Source organism: Cyprinodon tularosa, unplaced genomic scaffold (assembly GCF_016077235.1).
Source record: "Cyprinodon tularosa strain WSP-4 unplaced genomic scaffold, ASM1607723v1 ctg419, whole genome shotgun sequence".
NCBI lineage: Eukaryota > Metazoa > Chordata > Actinopteri > Cyprinodontiformes > Cyprinodontidae > Cyprinodon > Cyprinodon tularosa.
In genome coordinates, this window is record NW_024039140.1 from 963,048 (window position 1) to 981,016 (window position 17,969).

At 37.4% G+C, this 17,969-nt stretch overlaps 1 protein-coding gene across 1 annotated transcript; it reads right to left on the reverse strand.

The window, feature by feature from the left end:
* Positions 1-1,534: 1,534 nt before the first annotated feature.
* LOC119792402 lies at positions 1,535-11,210 on the reverse strand. The gene is made up of 9 exons (XM_038299024.1): positions 11,082-11,210; positions 10,825-11,006; positions 10,515-10,652; positions 5,539-5,680; positions 4,032-4,209; positions 3,709-3,850; positions 2,557-2,694; positions 1,753-1,811; positions 1,535-1,656 (listed from the first exon to the last, which is right to left on the reverse strand). Exons 1-9 carry the CDS (start codon positions 11,196-11,198, stop codon positions 1,535-1,537), a joined length of 1,218 nt encoding a protein of 405 aa, XP_038154952.1. The 5' UTR covers positions 11,199-11,210.
* Between the last annotated feature and the right edge of the window lie 6,759 nt (positions 11,211-17,969).

The window sequence follows — 17,969 nt, forward strand, 5'->3', positions numbered from 1 at the left end:
CAAAATCAGGTAATGAAATCTCTGGTTACAATGCGTCCCTTCTCCATGTAATGATTTCGAGAAAATATGATCTTGAATAAATTTTAATGGGTGGCCAGGAGAAGGCAGCTATCACTTTACTTTCATAGAGCTGTTGTTCATCAGGCGTACAGATATGCCTGGCGGAAAACCTTTTCTCAATAGTTCTTCTTTAACCTGGAGAAGGAAAAAAAAAACAATATTTAGCTGGGATTTAAACAGACTTAAATCAGTTATTGGATCAGAAACCAAAAATAAAACTATATTCCAAAATGTAGGATTCAACAGCAGTAAAGAAGTTAAACTGTTTTGGTTTACATTTATTTCAACATATGTTGGTATCACAATTATGGCATAACCAAAAGCCAACATGTAAATTTCACATTAAAATCCACTCATGTCATAATTTCCAATGGAAAGCTGGAAAAATTCTATGATAAGTGAGTTGGCCAGATGAGCTAAACTATGACCGTTCAACATGGCGGGCAGCATAAAAATTATTCTGTATGGTGAATAATGCATCGTTAGGCAATCTCTCCTGTTGTATTTGTAGCCTACACAATTCTAGAGCATGTATATTTTTAAAAATATACCACCATTTAAACTTGTGTCGTTTTTAAAATGGCCGTTTTTCTTTGATGTTCGAGAGCAGTCAGTCGATGCATTTAATGCATCATGTGCTTCCTGTAGCAGATTAACCAGGAAGTCTAACTGTCTTGCCCAAGTAGCAGGTCAGGATAATCTTGTGATCAAACATGTTTCTCTTCCACAACAAAAGCACCTGAACATAATGCACTGGTCATTTCCACTGTAAAAGTGGTAAAGATCATCTGTACTCTCAGGGGCGGAGCTAGATGGCCCTCAGCCAATCATTGGCCACCCCTACCATTTTCTCCCCTCTAATACAGATAGTGGCAACAGTAATACTCTCAAGTGGAATATTCAAAACATTTTTTTTGTGGTTAATTATACACATAAATATACTAACATAAATATACTAACATCAAAAATGATAAATACAGAATTCATGCTCTTTTCAAAACTATATTTTGTGTTATATGGAGTAAAGAGAAAAGGGTCTCTGCAAGTCTCTGGTAGTCTTCAGTGAAATTATAGATAATAACGATTTTAAGAAAAACGTATTAAATAATCAATTTAAGTAGATATTAGTACATGTAAATATCAATTTTATGCAATTGATACAAGTAGGTAGGTAATGACAATGAAAAAGATTTATGCCCCAGATCTCAAAACTGAAAGGATTTTATCCACTCTACCTTTTATTTATAAACCATGGAGGTTTAAATATATGCGTCTATCTGTTAGCAAAGGCTGTAGGAAAGTATAGTTTGTCTTTATTAAGAAAATATGGATGTTTTACTCGTTATTTTTCCTGTTGGAACAGTGTAGATAGACCCTGAGGTTCTGGTGTCGATCTGAATTCGGCCACCCCTCAGTGTACGTTGGTTATTTCCTGGCAACCCTTATTAAAATCTTCTGACTACGCCTCTGTGTACTATACCACATAATTACAGCATTGGTTACAGACCAGATTTTCAATGACGTCACGATTATCCTTCAGTGACAGCGTAGTGGAAATCTTCATTCTCAGAGCATTAAGAAAGATTGGTTTTGGTTCTGGAAATCACAGCAACAGCAGAAAAAAGTGGAAACACATTCAGTTAAGACATTTTATTTAAGGAAGAGCAAACAATGGTCAAACATTAGACTTACTTTTTTTAACTGTCACAACGACACATCGAAGCTCAGACTGATACACAGAACTGCTGTAACTGTGGAGGCAGATTTGAAAAATACCTTTATTATGGCTTTGAAGATTCTTATTATAAATCAGGTTTTATTATGCAGATTTATTTCATTCATCAGCTTAGGATCTTTTCAAAAATGCTCTCTAGAAAACTTTGAGTTGTATTGGACAGGATATTACTTGCAAATGTAGTCTTAAACTCATATACAGGGTGAACAGAAGTGTAGCACTGTGGTTATCATTACTAGTTATTCAGTCTTATTTTCCTTTTTGAAGGCAGTCTGGCTGCAATTCAAGGTCATTTTTCCCCCCAGGAGACATAGAATGGCCTTTGGGAGAGGCGGAACAGTTCCTGGTGGTCTTAGCTTAGGTGTTGGCCCAGTAAGTGCTTACCAGCATAGCCAATTTAAACTACTGTAGGTAAATAGGGAGTTATGTTGATCCACTTTGAGGGACCTAAGGCTTGGATGGAAAAACTTTAACTAGTCTCTCTGTATAATTTGATTGAATGGTGTCTGTAAATTGCCTGGGGAAAAGTTGAGATGTGTCGTGGATTGGTGCTATTTAAATAAAACTGAATTGAAGTGCATTGAAGTCCAGGTGAATCTTCAAAAATTGTGCAAAACAAAGATTTCTCCCTCTTTGTAAGCTCAATCACAGGGCAAAAAAAAAAAAAATTAATGATTTCAACATAAACACATTAAAGATGGCCCTTTATGAGAATGTTTAATTTACTATATTATCTAATTCATTGAGATGGTAATACTGACCTTGCCTGGATGGCAAAACAGATGGGGTGACTCTCTTCTTCATAAGCTGCAGATGGTGTCCATGTCAGAGAGAATTCTCCTGATCCAAAAGAAGTCTTTACCACACTGGATGGCCCGCTGTACAGGAGCTCAGAGATCCTTTATGAAACAGGAAATATTAAGAATTGTTATGTGATTCTGACGTTTTACTTTTTATGTTATTTCTGAACTGGAACCTTTGTCAAACTCCATGTAAATATAAATACACAGAGACAAGGAGGAAAAAAAAAAAGTAGAATCAGAGCCAAACATGCATTTTTTTTTAGAGCCACTCATTAGGTCGTCCCATTTTAAGGAGCCATTGGGTATATGGACAGGTAGTATTTTAATGTGGAAAAGCTTAAATAACACTGATCTATGGAGTGAATTTTCTGCCAAAACTTTGCATATAAAAAAGCATGTTGCGCACACACATAAAGCATGTTGCACACACAAAGCATTTTTCACACAAAGAAATCTTATCACTCACAAATAAGCATGTTGCACTCAAATAAATCTTATTGTTCACAAATGAAACTTGTGTTACAAAGTTGTTGTGCAAATACTTTCAAAGGATGTGTTGCCTCCTAGGTGTTATTGAGTTCTAATCTGCTTCTATTGATGGCTTCCATGTTTGTAGCCTGCTTCTCTTTTTTGCCACTATAAAACACCGATGAACTCTAACATAGTTGGTCCAGGAACCATGAAACAAACACAAGCTACACTTTGCACAGCACTACTTCATAAAAGTTGTTAGAGAGAGAAAACTTCACGTAGAGATTGATTTAGAGGTACAATTGTTTGATTTCGTCCTGAGTGACTAGTGAGAGTGATTTTGTCAGCTTTGCTGTAAATTCCCCCTTAAAGCCATTTACTAAAAAAAACGTTGATTACAGTCTCTGGTCCAAATCTTCTTTACTTGCTTTCTGTTTTATCACTGCAATGTACTCCCTGTAAGGCTTCTAACATGGAGTAATTTACATTTTTTTCTTACCAAGACACAACAGGTAGTCTACTACAAGTCTAGGTCAAATGTCTGCAAAAAAAAACATCTCTAAACAAATGCCTCCTGGGAGAACAATCTTTTATTTTGTTTGGATTGACTCTATTTTCATGCATTTTGCATTTACTTACACAGAGTGTGCCGCAGATGCTCTGATGTTGATCTCCAGAGCCTTATCAACGTGAGTGTAGAACTGTGCTCCATGGCCCGGAGTTGGAGACAGAAATCCTGGCAGATAATATCCTTTTGTGCAGGATGGTACTGCAGGATCAACTGGAAAAATAAGCTTATTTAGAAGAGTAATTGATTTTTGGAATAGAGTGTATGACATACAGAAATATAGTGCATGACATAAACATTATGTCTGCATGCTCATAACTGTAAATATTGAATGAAACACTAAAATATGACAGTAGCATGGTTATAAACTGGCAACCATGTGATCAGCTTGTACCTAGAAAGCCAAATTGGATGGGTATCTGGCTGATTGCTTCACTGGTAGATTTCACAATGTAGGATCCATTATTATGAGTCAAGGTGATTGACTGTCTGGGGAAGTCTTCCATCACCATTTGGACTGCATACCAACCTTCATTACTGGTTGAGGTTCCACTGAATGACAGGGTACAAGTCTGGAATAACAATACAAAAAAAGTGATTACTAAGACACTACTAAGACATTGTAAATATGTAGTTTCTTTCTATAGTTACTAGTTACTTCTCCCAAAAACTAGCTGAGTAACTCCACCATAAAAGTAACTTGTTACTAGTATAAGTAACTATTGCATTACTTTTGTGTCTTTCGCCCCCCATAACCCTCACCATCCGGCCCCCACCTCTACTCATGGGCTTTTAAACCCCGTCAGATAGCGCTCGCCCTGCTTAACATGGGGGGAACGGTATCTGATGCAGTGTAAATATCATCATTACCTCTACTCATGGGTGTGAAGTTTTTTAACAGGGCGTTCAGATCAGAGTGTATAAAATTGATAACTGGGGATGTCTAATTCTGAAATCCTGTGTGATTGGGTTGTTATAGATACTGCAACATCCATCCATCTATCTATCCATCTATCCATCTATGTATCCATCCATCCATCCATCCATCCATCCAGATTTCTCCCTTTCTCCATATAGGCTAAAATTTGATTGTTCATGCTCTCCGTAGTTCTCCTGTGGTGCGAGCACAGGGCGACTGTTGCGCGCCTTTAGCGAGCATGCGCGTTTCCTGTCGCTTGTGCGGTGAATCGTGCCGCCTGCGCTGTGCAGAGATGCAGGGGAAACCGTATCTGATGGGGAAACGCAGCTCGACCTAACACCGGTATTTCCATGTGGAAAACGCTGTTTTGCTGCTGGAGTCATCCCCACTCTCCATCTCTCTGTGTGTGCTGTACGTTAAGACCCAGCAGCGGAAACACCCACCTACCCAACTGACAGACGTAATCTCACTATACATCAGCCAATCTCATCCTCCCCTCTCTCATGACGAGTCCTATCATGAAAAAAGGTTCATTGTGTGACCTGAGTAACGTGCAGTAACGGGGTGTCGGCAATGGTAACTGCGTTATAGTTACACTCAAAGTAATTTGTTAGATTACACGTTACTAAAAACGGTAACGCCGTTAGTAACACCGTTACTGTCAATGTTGTTACTCCCATCACTGCAGGTGAATACCTGAATGTATAGCGTAAAGTACTTTAGGGTCCAAAAACTAGATAAGGAGCTTTATAAGTTCAGGCCATCTGACATTTCATTATTATTGTGCTTCAGAGCCATGAGCTAGGTATATACATCGATGAAACATTGAACAAAAACATTGTGACAATTGTTAAAGCATTTAATATGGTTTAGAAAATGTCGATTCTTTGATTGAGCCTGTACAGAATTTGTTGCTCGTCCAGCTTTTGTCCCCATATAAACTGTGGATCTGTCGGGGATAAGATTTGGAATAGTTACTTACAGAGGAGAGGGCGAGAACAGGTGGAGGTGTGCAGGGTGAGGCACATTCTGTCAGGGAAAGGTCAGCATATCTACATCGGACAACGTCTCCATCAGGGTCAAAGGCCAACAAGTTAATATTTATATAACAATTCGAAGGAACCCTAAAAAGCAACAAACATAAAATCCATTACAGTAGAACATAGTGATATTCATTTATTTGTGTTTAACCAATGTTGTTTTCTTTGGGCCTTAAGTGATCTAAAGGTTAAATGTATACCTTTTATGTTTCTTCATCAAAATGAGTCTTCATACAGACATTTTATCTCACTTCCTACTAGTGTTGCACCGATGCCATTTTTTGGCCCCGATACCGATACCCGATACCTGGTTGCAGTATCGGCCGATACCGATACCATAATAATGTGAAATAATTGCCATCATGGCTTTGTCAAGCTGCTGCCTACCTTTGTGAAGCAGGAAAAAATCTAATACAAAGTGAATCCAGTAGAACTTTTTATTGCCTACCAGGAGTGGGTGACAATAGTTGAATAAACTTATGGCTCTCAAAATGGTATCGGTGCCCTATTTGTTGGTACTCGCCGATACTGATACCACCATTTTAGGGCAGTATCGGGGCCCCGTCCGATACTGGTATCGGTGCAACACTACTTCCTACTATAATCATTAGAGATAAAATTCAAATGCTATATTAAGGTTTATGTGAGGAAAGATTATAACAGTCTTGCCCCACAGAAAGAAGGCCCTGGGTTTAACTTTAATTCAATTCAGAAATGTTTTATTGATCTCATAAGGAGGCATTTTTCAGCAAGTTTTTATAGGTGTTCATAGTTGTTGGCAGGAGTGATCTAATTTAGTTGACATAATTTATTCCTCGTCTTTGATTCAAAAGAGCTTTTATTTACAACATATATACTGAGACAGTCGAATATTAAGCCATTAGTCTGAGCTAGCATGGTTACAGAAATTTGCACAAATGTTGCTTTAAATCAAATCAAGTTTAGAGATGACTTTGTTCTATTTAAAATGTTGAATGGAACATAAGCTTAAGTTTGCTCAGCAGCTTCTCTTTACCCATCTCTGATTTGTCACTGCTATTTACTTTTGCTTGTTTTTCTCTTATGTTTTGTTTATATTCAGCACTGAATTGTCTTGCCAGTGAAATATGTTTATAAATAAACTCACCTTACTGTAACACAGTTTTTATTTGCTCATAAGTGTTTCTTCCATCCTTGCTGTTATTTGTCCAGCTTTTCTATATCTCTGGAATGGGGTTTTATTTTTGTCTTTAACAACCACCTAAGACCATCTTTACCACGTTACTGGGATGTGGATCTTGTTTTCCTGTACACTATGAAAACTTTTTCATTATTTTTTTAATAGTTTTTTTAGCTTGTGTATGTTGGGATCTGGAGGTCTGTCCACCTTTCTTCAGCAGAGGGCGCCCTAGGTCTCCTGGAGCTGAAGCTGACTACCACACCTGCGGCTCGTTTGCTCATCAGGAGACCAGCAGTTAAGCAGTGGTAGCGCTACACTTCAGTGCCAGAGTGTTAAGCCAGTTACGGTTAGCAAGCCTGAGCCAACCAACCTGTCTGATTCTCTGACTCCCCTGAAACCTGAACCAGAACCTAACTTGTTTTTGTCCTCTCTGCTTCCTAGGAAGAACCTGACTGAACCCTGGAACTCTGGAAGAGTTTCTCTGCTGAGACCAGCTGTCTGATCTCAGAAGAACCTTGGAAAGTCAAACTGTCTGAACCTGCCTGCCCGCTCTCAAGAAGATAACTGGAAAGAAACTCTGATCAGAACACTGCTAAGTCTGAAGTCAAGCCCTGCCTCTGCCAAGCCCTCTGCCTACCTTCTGCCTCTGGACCCTCCTGGTTCCCTCCCTCTCCCGCTCAGCCAAAATCACAGGGCCGGTACAGACCTGCATTACTCATCAACAACAGTATTTTGTTTGTGTATATCTGAATGCTTTTGTTAATTATATAGCTTTTTTAATGATTTTTTGGCAGCCATCTTAGATTTAGTCTTAGTTTTAGTCTTCAGGATGAAATCTATTATTAGTTTTAGTCATATTTTAGTAATGACAATATGTGACAGTTTAAGTCGGTTTTACTTGACTAAAATTCTAAAAAGTTTTTTGTGTATTTTTTTTGTTGCACTTCATAAAACAGTTGACCTTTACACTTTCGAAAAACAACCAGATTTTTTAATAGAGTGACAGCTCTTGCCTAGATACTACAATTTCTGGGTATAGGATGCTGCCATGCATTTAATCATTGCTGTTTGGAAAAATAACTTTTTTATAGAATTCAAATAAAATTTATGAATTCATGGCCTACTTTATAAAAAGTGTCTCACAAAAGTTGGGAAAATAGCAGATCTAGTTCAACACATTCTATTGGTTTATATAGCATACAGACAACCTGACAACATGTACAATAAAGGAATGTTTTAGACATACAAGGTTTCCATCTCAAAGCAAACACTTCCTGATCTACTGTGAATTATGCATTACACCAGTGGCGGCCGGCTGGGGCAACGCCCTCCCTGATAAGAAGAGAGAAGCGTAAAATATATTTTTAGAAATTAACTCATAAATGTCAGTTTTACTCTCTAGAGTGTGTACCTATAAGCAAAACAAATTATATAAACTACATTTCCCTATCTACTGTCATTCATTTGTGGATTTCCACAGACAGACTCCTGTCTTGGGGCTGTGATCAGACTGCACCACATTTGCAGAGAATCTGTCAATCATGTACTATTGCTAGGTGAATTTAATGGCCAATCAGCGTCTCAGAACTTTATGGTCTTGGGGCGCTGAAAATACTGCACTTTAACAGGCTTCTGAACCCAAGCGCAGGTGCAGACAATTAGAGGGAAGATGGCGAACGTAACGAGCGAGGTGCATCTTCCACCAAATTCGGTGAGATCCTTATTTATCTACCCGTTTGCCAGAAGAACATCCATGTTGTAGGGTAGGAAAATGTCATCTCATGGTTATTGTGACTGTGACGAATCCACCTTGTCGCTTAAAACTTTGCGTGCCACACACACATTCCTGTTATACTGTGTTTGTGAGGACCAATACACTCGCGCTGAGACCAGTAGCTCAATTAACTTAAAACACACAAGCTGTTCCTGGTTACCTGCTGCGTATTGAGGGTGCACACTTAGTATTTCAGTGAGGTTAGCCGTGTGTGTGTGTGTGTGTGTGTGTGTGTGTGTGTGTGTGTGTGTGTATGTGTGTATGTGTGTGTGTGTACATGTTTATGCTACGGGTCATCTTTCAGTCTGGCGGCGTCTTTGCTGGGTTCAAACCCAGTTTGGTGTAATTGAATAAGTCAATGAATCTGTGTAAAAGAATTAAGTTGTAAAAATTATTTGTTTTTGTACATCAATTGTTTGTGGAGGTAATATATGGACAAAACTGATTTATGACAAGAAATCAGAAATAAGAGAGCCTGAGGTGAGGGGCTTAAACTATTTAATGAGGGCTGTGGGAAGAAAAGCGGCCATTTCTGTTTTCTATTTCTTTGTTACATTGCTGGTAACTAGAGGGATGCTGAGGCCCAGAGTATCTTGTACATGTTTAGTTTCTTTTGCACCCTGTTTTGAGTTTTCGAGCACAATAAATCACCAACACCGGTAACCCGACTGAGCCTGGATTCTTGGAGGCCAAAGAACCCCGTCACAGTGACCAAAATTATCACTGTTACTGTTATTATATAGTAAATTAAATCATTACTGTTAAGTTGTATGTATTGTCCAATTGTTTATTTGAATTCTTATTCCGGATTAGTTGGAGACATACACTAGGCTATATCAGCCCCACCAAAAATATTTTTCACCAGCCGCCACTGCATTACACAAAGATCAATAAAATCTTTATTGCTCCAAAAAAAGAAAAACAAAGAACACAAATTTTCTTCTACTTTGGCAATTTTGGCTTTATTTTTTCAATTTCCCTCTTGGTTACTGCTGCTCAGTGGTCAAAGGAGATTTTAAAATGTTTATCTATGTAAAATAATAATAATAATAATAATAATAATAATAATGCAGAGATAACCTACATAATTGCCTTGTGATGCCACGGCAATCCAGACCTAAAATTCTATATGTTTACTAAAATGTTTAAATATTTAAAGGAAGCAGAGAAAACTTTTTTAATGGCAATACAAGGAAACATTTACATAATATTTAAATAGAGAGAAACGAGAACTATGAGAGAGAAATATTCCAAGATCTATGTACCTTTTCATCTGGCTCTTTATCCAAAAATAAACAGTATACAATTAAACATTTGCTTTGGATATAATTTAGGGATTCCTTTTTGGTAGAAATGAAAGAAGGTTTGGCATCCCCTCTTGTGGGGTGAAAGAATTAAAATATTGCTAGTTAGACAAAAGGATTTGTTGTGCTTTGAAGAAGATTATCAGCCACATACAGTTTATTAGGTAGCAAGGGCTGGAGGAGCCATACTGCTGAGAGCAAACCATCATGTGGAGCATAAAGCACAGAGTCTAAGCTACGCCTCATTTCTGCACAATCATGGCTGGAACAGCAGAGTTTGTCAAAGTTAAGTGTGCAGTACCAGATAATTCCAACTTATTTTCACCCCTGCAGCTGCCACGGTCCATCTGTGGTCATGCGGAATGTGCACTGCTGCATGCCAGGTGGGCGGCTTTACCAAACAGGATGCAGCAGCATGGCTGATACTGCTTAGCAGATTACAGCAAAATGATGATTTGAAAAGCCTGATCGACCACCCACTAACATTTTTATTTAGTGTACTCTTGTCGACGGAAATTCGCACCCATGAGTCGACAAGTTTTCGTCATCAAAGATCCACGTTTAGTTTGTCAGTTTTCGATATTGTAATGAAAAAAAGGAGCGTCAACGTAATAATTTCATCATTGTCATAGTTGACGAAGACAACACTGATTGTCAACATGGTGCCTAAAGGAATCTTACCTCAGGACCGGAAAGGTGTTGGTCTGTGGTGATGAGTTAATTTGCATGGTGTCAGACCTTTCCCTTAGTTCAACGCTAGTTACAGCTCTCCAGGAGTCGATGCCATTTAGATTAGAAAACCAGGTACCACCGGCATATCTGGGATGGATGTTTAGATTAAATGTTTACGTTGTAGACAATGGCCAATAAGTGCAGTTTGGTCTCAAAGAAATAATTTTGATATCCGGTTTAGCAAATCAAGTTTCTTTTGAAAAGACTATCACAAATAATTTTTAAATCCAAATATTGTCATGTTTAAAAGTGGACTCACGAGAGCTGAAAAGGAGAGTTGTTGGGAAGCAGCCGAGTTGTGATTCTTTCAGTCTGGCACCAGGAAGCACTGGACTCAATCTTGGCATTTATTATAATTGTGCTTTCAGTACCACAGTTGCCAGTGCAAGAATATAAATCAACTGTGCAGGTTTGAGAGTTAGACTTAAAATGAAGGATTACCTATAGAAATTTAAGAGGTTAAATCAAAGTTTTAAAGACAAACATACAGATATTTTTAAAATAATCTATACTTACAGAGACTGATCCATTTGAAAAAATTTCCTTTGGGTAGTAGGTCATCATAGTACCATGATAATGAGTGGACTGTATTCCACAAACCATCAGCAGCAGCAGCAGCACAGAAAGTAACATCTTGGACGAGTCTGTGTCTCTACTCAAAACCTGAGTGACTATAAGCCAGGAGTATTTATACTGCCACAGATAGACTCTCTTCCACTCCCTCTCTTCTAACCTGGAAGAGGAAGATTTTCAAGGTAGAGGTTTGACATAAATGAAGACCAGCTTTTAATTTCTTGACAATGATCAGATAAAAACAATTCAAAGACAGAACAATCCAATATTTTTTAAAGAATAAGGAAGTGCAGGGAGTTACTGAGGTCAGTCCTTGGTTTATCATATTTTCTGATTCAATGCCTAGCACAATAGATTAAAATATCAACATCATTTGGCATCTCAGTAAGGCTTTATTTTAATGGCAGACATTAATCTATGTGCTCTTTTGCTGGATGCAGGTAGATGTGCAACTTATTGTTTATTGACTTACAATTTGTTTTCTTATGCCCTTTTTATATTTGCTGTTAGAGGTAAATGTTTTTCAGATGTGAGGGTTTTTATTTTTATAAATTTAGCAAGGTTTGAATTAACCTGGTTAATTCAAACCTTGTTAAATTAAGAGTCGTCACACAAACTTAAGCAATTCAACATGTTTCAGAAATTATTCAGAAACACATTAAATCAGATAACTAATATTTAATAACATGTTATAAATTTCACAAGCTTTTATTCAATGTTTAATCAAACCAAATAACGCCTAAAACAATTCAAACATTGAACCCTTAATTAAAAAGAAAAACACATAGCATGAAGAAAAAGTAAAAAGTCTCCCTTAATTTATATGTCAAATCCAGTTGTCTTGTCATTTACTAGGTAGTATATCGTAGAAGCTAAAGCCACCTTTTTTCAGGATCTGTGGAGTTTTGTAGAAGATCCAAATGTAGAGACGGAAGGCCAAGATGTTGTTTCGCAAATTTAAAGAACAGGTAGATGGTGGAAGCAGTAATCCAGAAAACACAGGCAAAGGACCCAGGAACCAAAACTAAGTGACTCTTGGGAGAAACAAACATAAGAAAAAGAGATTCCAACAATGAGGAACTGAAGGAGTTTACATGGGAGACAGAACAATAAATGGAGCAATCAGCTAATTGGGAGCAGGTGTGGACAGAAGCAACTAGAAGGAAGCTGAGGAGAAAGGGGCTAAAAAGGAAACGGGAAAAAAAAAAGTAACCAGGGAAAACAACAGGCTTAACTGTTACAACAAAATAACTTAAATGAGGCTAAAGGGTAATAAAACTAATGACTACAAAATAAAGAATTATCAAGGAAAAAAACTAGAGGATAAGGCAATAGGACTGGGGATAACAATGGAGCCATGGAAAATATAACCTCAATATAAGAAAGTCAGAGATTGCCTGTATATTTTAATAATTCTCCATGTTTAAATAACCACATGGTTAGGTTATGTACATGAAACAATGAAGTTATAAAGTAAAATACACTAAAACATTATGTAGAAAAGCTGATCACGCAATACTTTTCCACATATTTTTTTTTTCTGAAGAACTGTATTCTATCATCTTAACAACAGCAGAGCTCAACATTTTCTTTGTGAGCTGAATGTTATTTGAATACTAATACTGTTTTAATAGCCACACCTAAATGTTTGGAGAGTCAGTTTAAAGAAATTAGGTTACATGACATTATTTACATAACTCCCACCTGTGACAAGGTGTTACTATGGTTGTAGTGTTCAAAAAGATAAGGTTAAATGAAGCTTTAGTCACAGGAAAAATCAGAAACCAGTTCAAACAGGGAAACTCTTTGCACCATTTGCTGTTAAGAAATCTTATTTTTAAAGTTACTCAACATTGAAATATTCCTTCTGATTTGCCTGAGATGTGATGTTAATTTGCATTGCCAATGGTGGTGGAGCTGAGCTTTAATGATTGGCATGCAGGACTCCACTTAAATAATCACCTACAGTCATTCTAAGCTGACCCTGACATTTTGACAGACTATATTATTTAATAGTAAGAGGGCAATAACAGGAACTATAAAAATGTGATAAACATATGATTAGTTTCAAATGTAATTTTTTTATTGATAATGTGTCAATTATTGTATTTTCGCATTACAATGCATTTCATATGATTTACTAATTTAATTGGCTATTACATTAATTATTTAAAAAGGTATTTCTAAATGCAGCTATTTTATGGTAAATTTAATGTAATATTAGTAATATATATATATTTTTTCATTCTGTTGCCACCAGGCCCCCCTACATATTAGAGATGATATTGTGGGAGGTTTTTCTATATTTCAATTATTGAATTTTACTTCAAGAAACGCTCAGCCACAGTTAATTTGTTATAGAAACTTTAAGTCAGATTTGTCATTCATACTAAAATGTTGATTTTTTTTTTTCTAATTTCCATTTTCGTGATTACAAAGAGTTGACTAAAGAGTACCTTTTAAGCATTTTGGCAAACAAAAAAGTTCAGGACTGAGTCTAAAATGAAGAGACTGAGTCTTTTAATTTTTTATTGATAATAATATCTGCTTGGTTAGCAGCAGTGGAAGCTCTATTGACAGACATGTCTTGCATAGTGTTCACCTGGATGTTTAAGGCTCCTCTGATCTGTGATTGGGCCTTTCATCATATTACTGGTGAGAAAGAGGATTTAGCAAACTCAGCTGTGAGTATATGAATATTTCAACAATATCCTGCTCCTCCTGCAGAGTTAAATGTATTGTGGAGGATTTCCTCAAGACCCGCCTTCTCCCCTTAAAAAAAATGAGCATGCAAGATTATTCACAAGCCCATTTCTCCTTGTGCATGATCTGTTTAAAGGTTTCTGTTCTAACAGCTCATACAAGCTTACTGAGTCTGGGCATCCACCCTAATCCCTCAATCAGAGCAGGGACTATATAGTGAAGTCAGCCAACTTACCATTCGGACAGATGATCACTTCCCCGTTGGTCAACTGTGCTGTACCTGCGCACTCTCTGTTATTAGTCGCCGCTGTCAGGTAGCAGCAGCCTATGGCCACAGCGGGCCACTGTGACAGCAAATCCCATAATGCTTTGCGAGGAGAGCTCTCCGTGCAAAGCATTCTGTGATATGTCTGCCTCTTCTGAGGCCTTTATTTTCTTCTGATACACTTCATAGACACTTTCTTTTCTTCGAATGGTGGAGAGAAAGGTGAGCTTCAATGACTGTTTGAGACCGTAGCTCACCACAGATATACGCCTGAAAGTGCGCATGCACAGAAAAAGATAGCTAACAGAATGACCATGTAGGATCGCCTTACGTAAACATATCACCAGAATGATTGACAATTAGAAGGATCACTTATTTAGATGATCCACCTGGAAAAATAACGTCCTCTGTACCTTTAAGTTGCAGTTAATGCATGTATAGATATTGAAAATAAAAGTTGGACTTTATATTTCCACTACTATTAAACTAGAAATGTGTCCATATCTGTTATTATTTTTACAATGCTTAGTCCATTTCTTAAATGTCAGAGGAAATGTTTGCACAAATACAATTTTGGCTATATTCAGTTAAGTTAAAGTGGTAGGGAAGTGGCTGTTTCAGGGTTGCAGTTCCAAATTCTCCCGAGTGGTGCCCGACTTTATACGAGTGAATTAAAGTGAATGTGATTGGTTGTTTATCAAGGGGGCGAGTTTGTTGTGGAGGGAGGTTTGCAAGCATGTTTGGTTGTGGCCGGTGTCTTGGAAGCCTCTTGCTAACCAGTTAGCAACTTAGTGCTAGTAGGTTCCCAAAGGGAAATTACATTGGGACCAAGTAGCACTTAGAAACGACACTGTCAAGGAACGCCATGGACAGAGGAAACATGCAAGAGGAGGAGAGTTTTGTGTCAGAGGTCGTGGATGAGTCTCTTCCGTCATCCATTTTCTATTTAGAGGAGGAAAGAGGAGGACGAACATGTTGTGGAAGTGGACGCCAGGGCGGCAGAAGCTTGGTTTGATGTAGAAGGCTTACAGTCGTACATGTTTGAGCCCTTGCCTCGCAACGCTTCCAGTTCAGTTAGCTCTACGCCTGCTGAAGACACAGACGTCCATCCCTGTGAACCACTGGGATGGAACTTAATGGTAAAGTAAATTAATTCTTATTTCTTTTTTTAACCGTTGTGTATATTACCTTCGACATATTAATCAAGATGCTATGACCGGAAAAATATGATTGACAGATTACCGTTAATATAGGATTGGCCGAATTTTGGTGAACAAGCTGACGTATAACTAACTGGCCTGCATAAAATAACGAGCAAAAAACCAAACAATTTTAAATAGAAATCTTGTAACTTTTGGGACAATATGGTCTGATAAGGAGTATGTTTATGTACATACATTTAAAATTTAAATGTTACTTCCCTACAACTAATTTGAATAACCCCCTGCTATGAAAGTGTGTTGTTGCAGGTTAGAGCAATACAAGTTTCCTGAGATCTTTAAAGGAGCTTTCCGATTACAGTCTTAAAAACTTTGATGTAAACCAAACCAGCTTTGAGTGTACTTTTTTTTTGCTTCACTATACTGAGCCTCTCGCAGGTCTATGAGCCAACTGATGCAAGTCCAGTGCCAAAGGCAGAGACGTCAGCATATAGTTTGCAGCAGGAAGTTGCAGGAGCCACTGAAACAACAGATGTAAACCACAAATACAAGAGAAAAATATATTTACATGTAAGGTTGGGCAAGGCAAGTTTATTTGTGTAGCACATTTCAGCAACAAGGCAATTCAAAGTGCTGTACATCCTGAGAAAGGGACTGAATTGAGGTGGAAGACTAAAGCAAATAAGATGCAACTCAAAAATATATATTTTTTTACAAACTTGAATTGAAAAAAATTCAGAGTTGCAGCACTTCTTGAAGTTTGTTGCAGAATACTGGAGAAATAATATCTACTTGTCCTTTTTTGTTCTGGTTTCCAGGATGCAGAGCAGAAAAAAAGAACTAAGAGCTTTAGAAGGTTGATACTTTGACAGCAAATTGATAATGCATTTAGTGTCTAAGCTTTTCAGTACAACATAGTCTAAGTGAAGTATTTGGGCACGGGTGAAGTACTATACTTAGTTTTAGTGAGGGCTTGGGCCTGTTTAAGGTAGTGTATTATTTTATCTATATTTAATGCAAACTGACATGTTTATTAATGGATACATTAATTTACATTTTGCAACTAGCATTTCATTAATTACAATCATTGATATTTAATTTAGTTGTTATACTATACTGTGAATTTAAGTTATACTTCGTAATATATGGGGAATGTCTGCAGAGCCTTCTTGAAGAGTTGGCACCCTGTCGGTTTGAGAAAAGGTTGTTTAATGTCATATGATCAGAGTTCCTTCTTCCACATGTTCTGACATTGTCAGGGCTTTCTTTCAGCAGCTGCTTTTTTGCATTCTTTGTCAAATGTCACAATTGCAGAGTTAGAATTATTTAGTCCACTCTCCAAAGCGTGTTTACTGGCAACATTTCACAGGAAATGATTATAAAAGTTTGTAAGAAAGCAATCAAGAGCTGCACTGCTACTTTAGGTGTTCTTGAAATAAAACGACTCACATATCTGGAAAATTGTGGTACCGATATGTGTTCAAAATATGGCAATAAGTATTATGTAAAAATTGTAGAATGTAAACATTTTAAAGAGATCATTACATTTAAACAGCAAAAGGATACATAAAAACCACCAAATTTATATTACACCACCTGGTGGCAGAATGAGGAAGTTATAAATTCTTAGATTGCATCATTCTTATAAGGCGGAGGTCTTCAACAGGGGGTCCGGGGCCCCTAGGGGCTCCATGGAGGTACTGCATGGGGGTTGTAAAAGTTTTGGTTGATTAGAATTTTTTTTCTTTTTTTAATATTCCCACGACAAAATTACTTTCATTACATTCCTCCATATGTAATAGAGTGACTGTAGGATCAGTTTGATATAACACAATTTCATACAATATATATAAAATTAGGGGATCCCTGCTCCATCTCGCCATTAGTTTGCGGGTCCTTGGCCTGGAAAACGTTGAAGACCCCTGTTATAAGCCATTACATTGGTCTGCCCAGCCTGGCAAACAAGGTTGCAACTGTTTATTCTAGAGGTTTCCAGAAACATTATAGAAACATTGATATCTCTTCATCAAGATTCCTTGATAGACATTTTAACCAATCTGTCTGTTTTTTTTCTGTAAAGTGCTTTGAGATGACATGTAACTTTAAATTCATGTCAACAGCAGATAAACATAAACAGAGTATCACTGCATGCTTATAAAAATCATTACATATCCCTGTGCCTACAAATCCATTTGAACATCAAGAGAACATACTATTTTAAATAATATATCATAAGGGCCTGTGCAGGAGAAAATAAATATTTACGTCCACCTGGCTTGTTGGTGGGGTAACATTAATGGAGACCACACAAGAATTTTCTGAGTTAATGAAAAATGAAATTTATTAAATTATATTAAGTAAAACCTGAAAAAGGATTACCTGAAATAAGAAGCCAAAACAGATTAATACAAAACCCATAACCAATTAGAAATAAACAAACGCAAAACAAACCTAACAAAACTCAATCATAAGGTCCAAACCAACTGGGGTTCTGAAGAGGGAGAGGAGAAAAAAGCCTGCTGACTGCTGCAGCATGACAGCTTTTAAAGCAGCAGAGCACCAATCAGGGAAAAAACATAACACCTGCAGAAGGCCTGCCTCCAGGACCCTAAAAGGAGAAAAAGCAGAGACCCACTGCAGCCGTAACAGAATCCTCTTGGGATCTGTTTCACCACTTCCCAATTCTTTTAGTTCTATACCAGA

Bases quoted from the DNA above. Each gene is read 5' to 3' on its own strand.
- LOC119792402 (XM_038299024.1), bottom strand. From the start codon at position 11,198: ATGTTACTTTCTGTGCTGCTGCTGCTGCTGATGGTTTGTGGAATACAG. The intron at 11,007-11,081 runs GTAAGTATAGAT...AAATTTCTATAG, and splicing joins TTTCAAATGGATCAGTCTCT to GTAATCCTTCATTTTAAGTC. The intron at 1,657-1,752 runs GTAAGTCTAATG...TGTGATTTCCAG, and splicing joins CGTTGTGACAGTTAAAAAAA to AACCAAAACCAATCTTTCTT.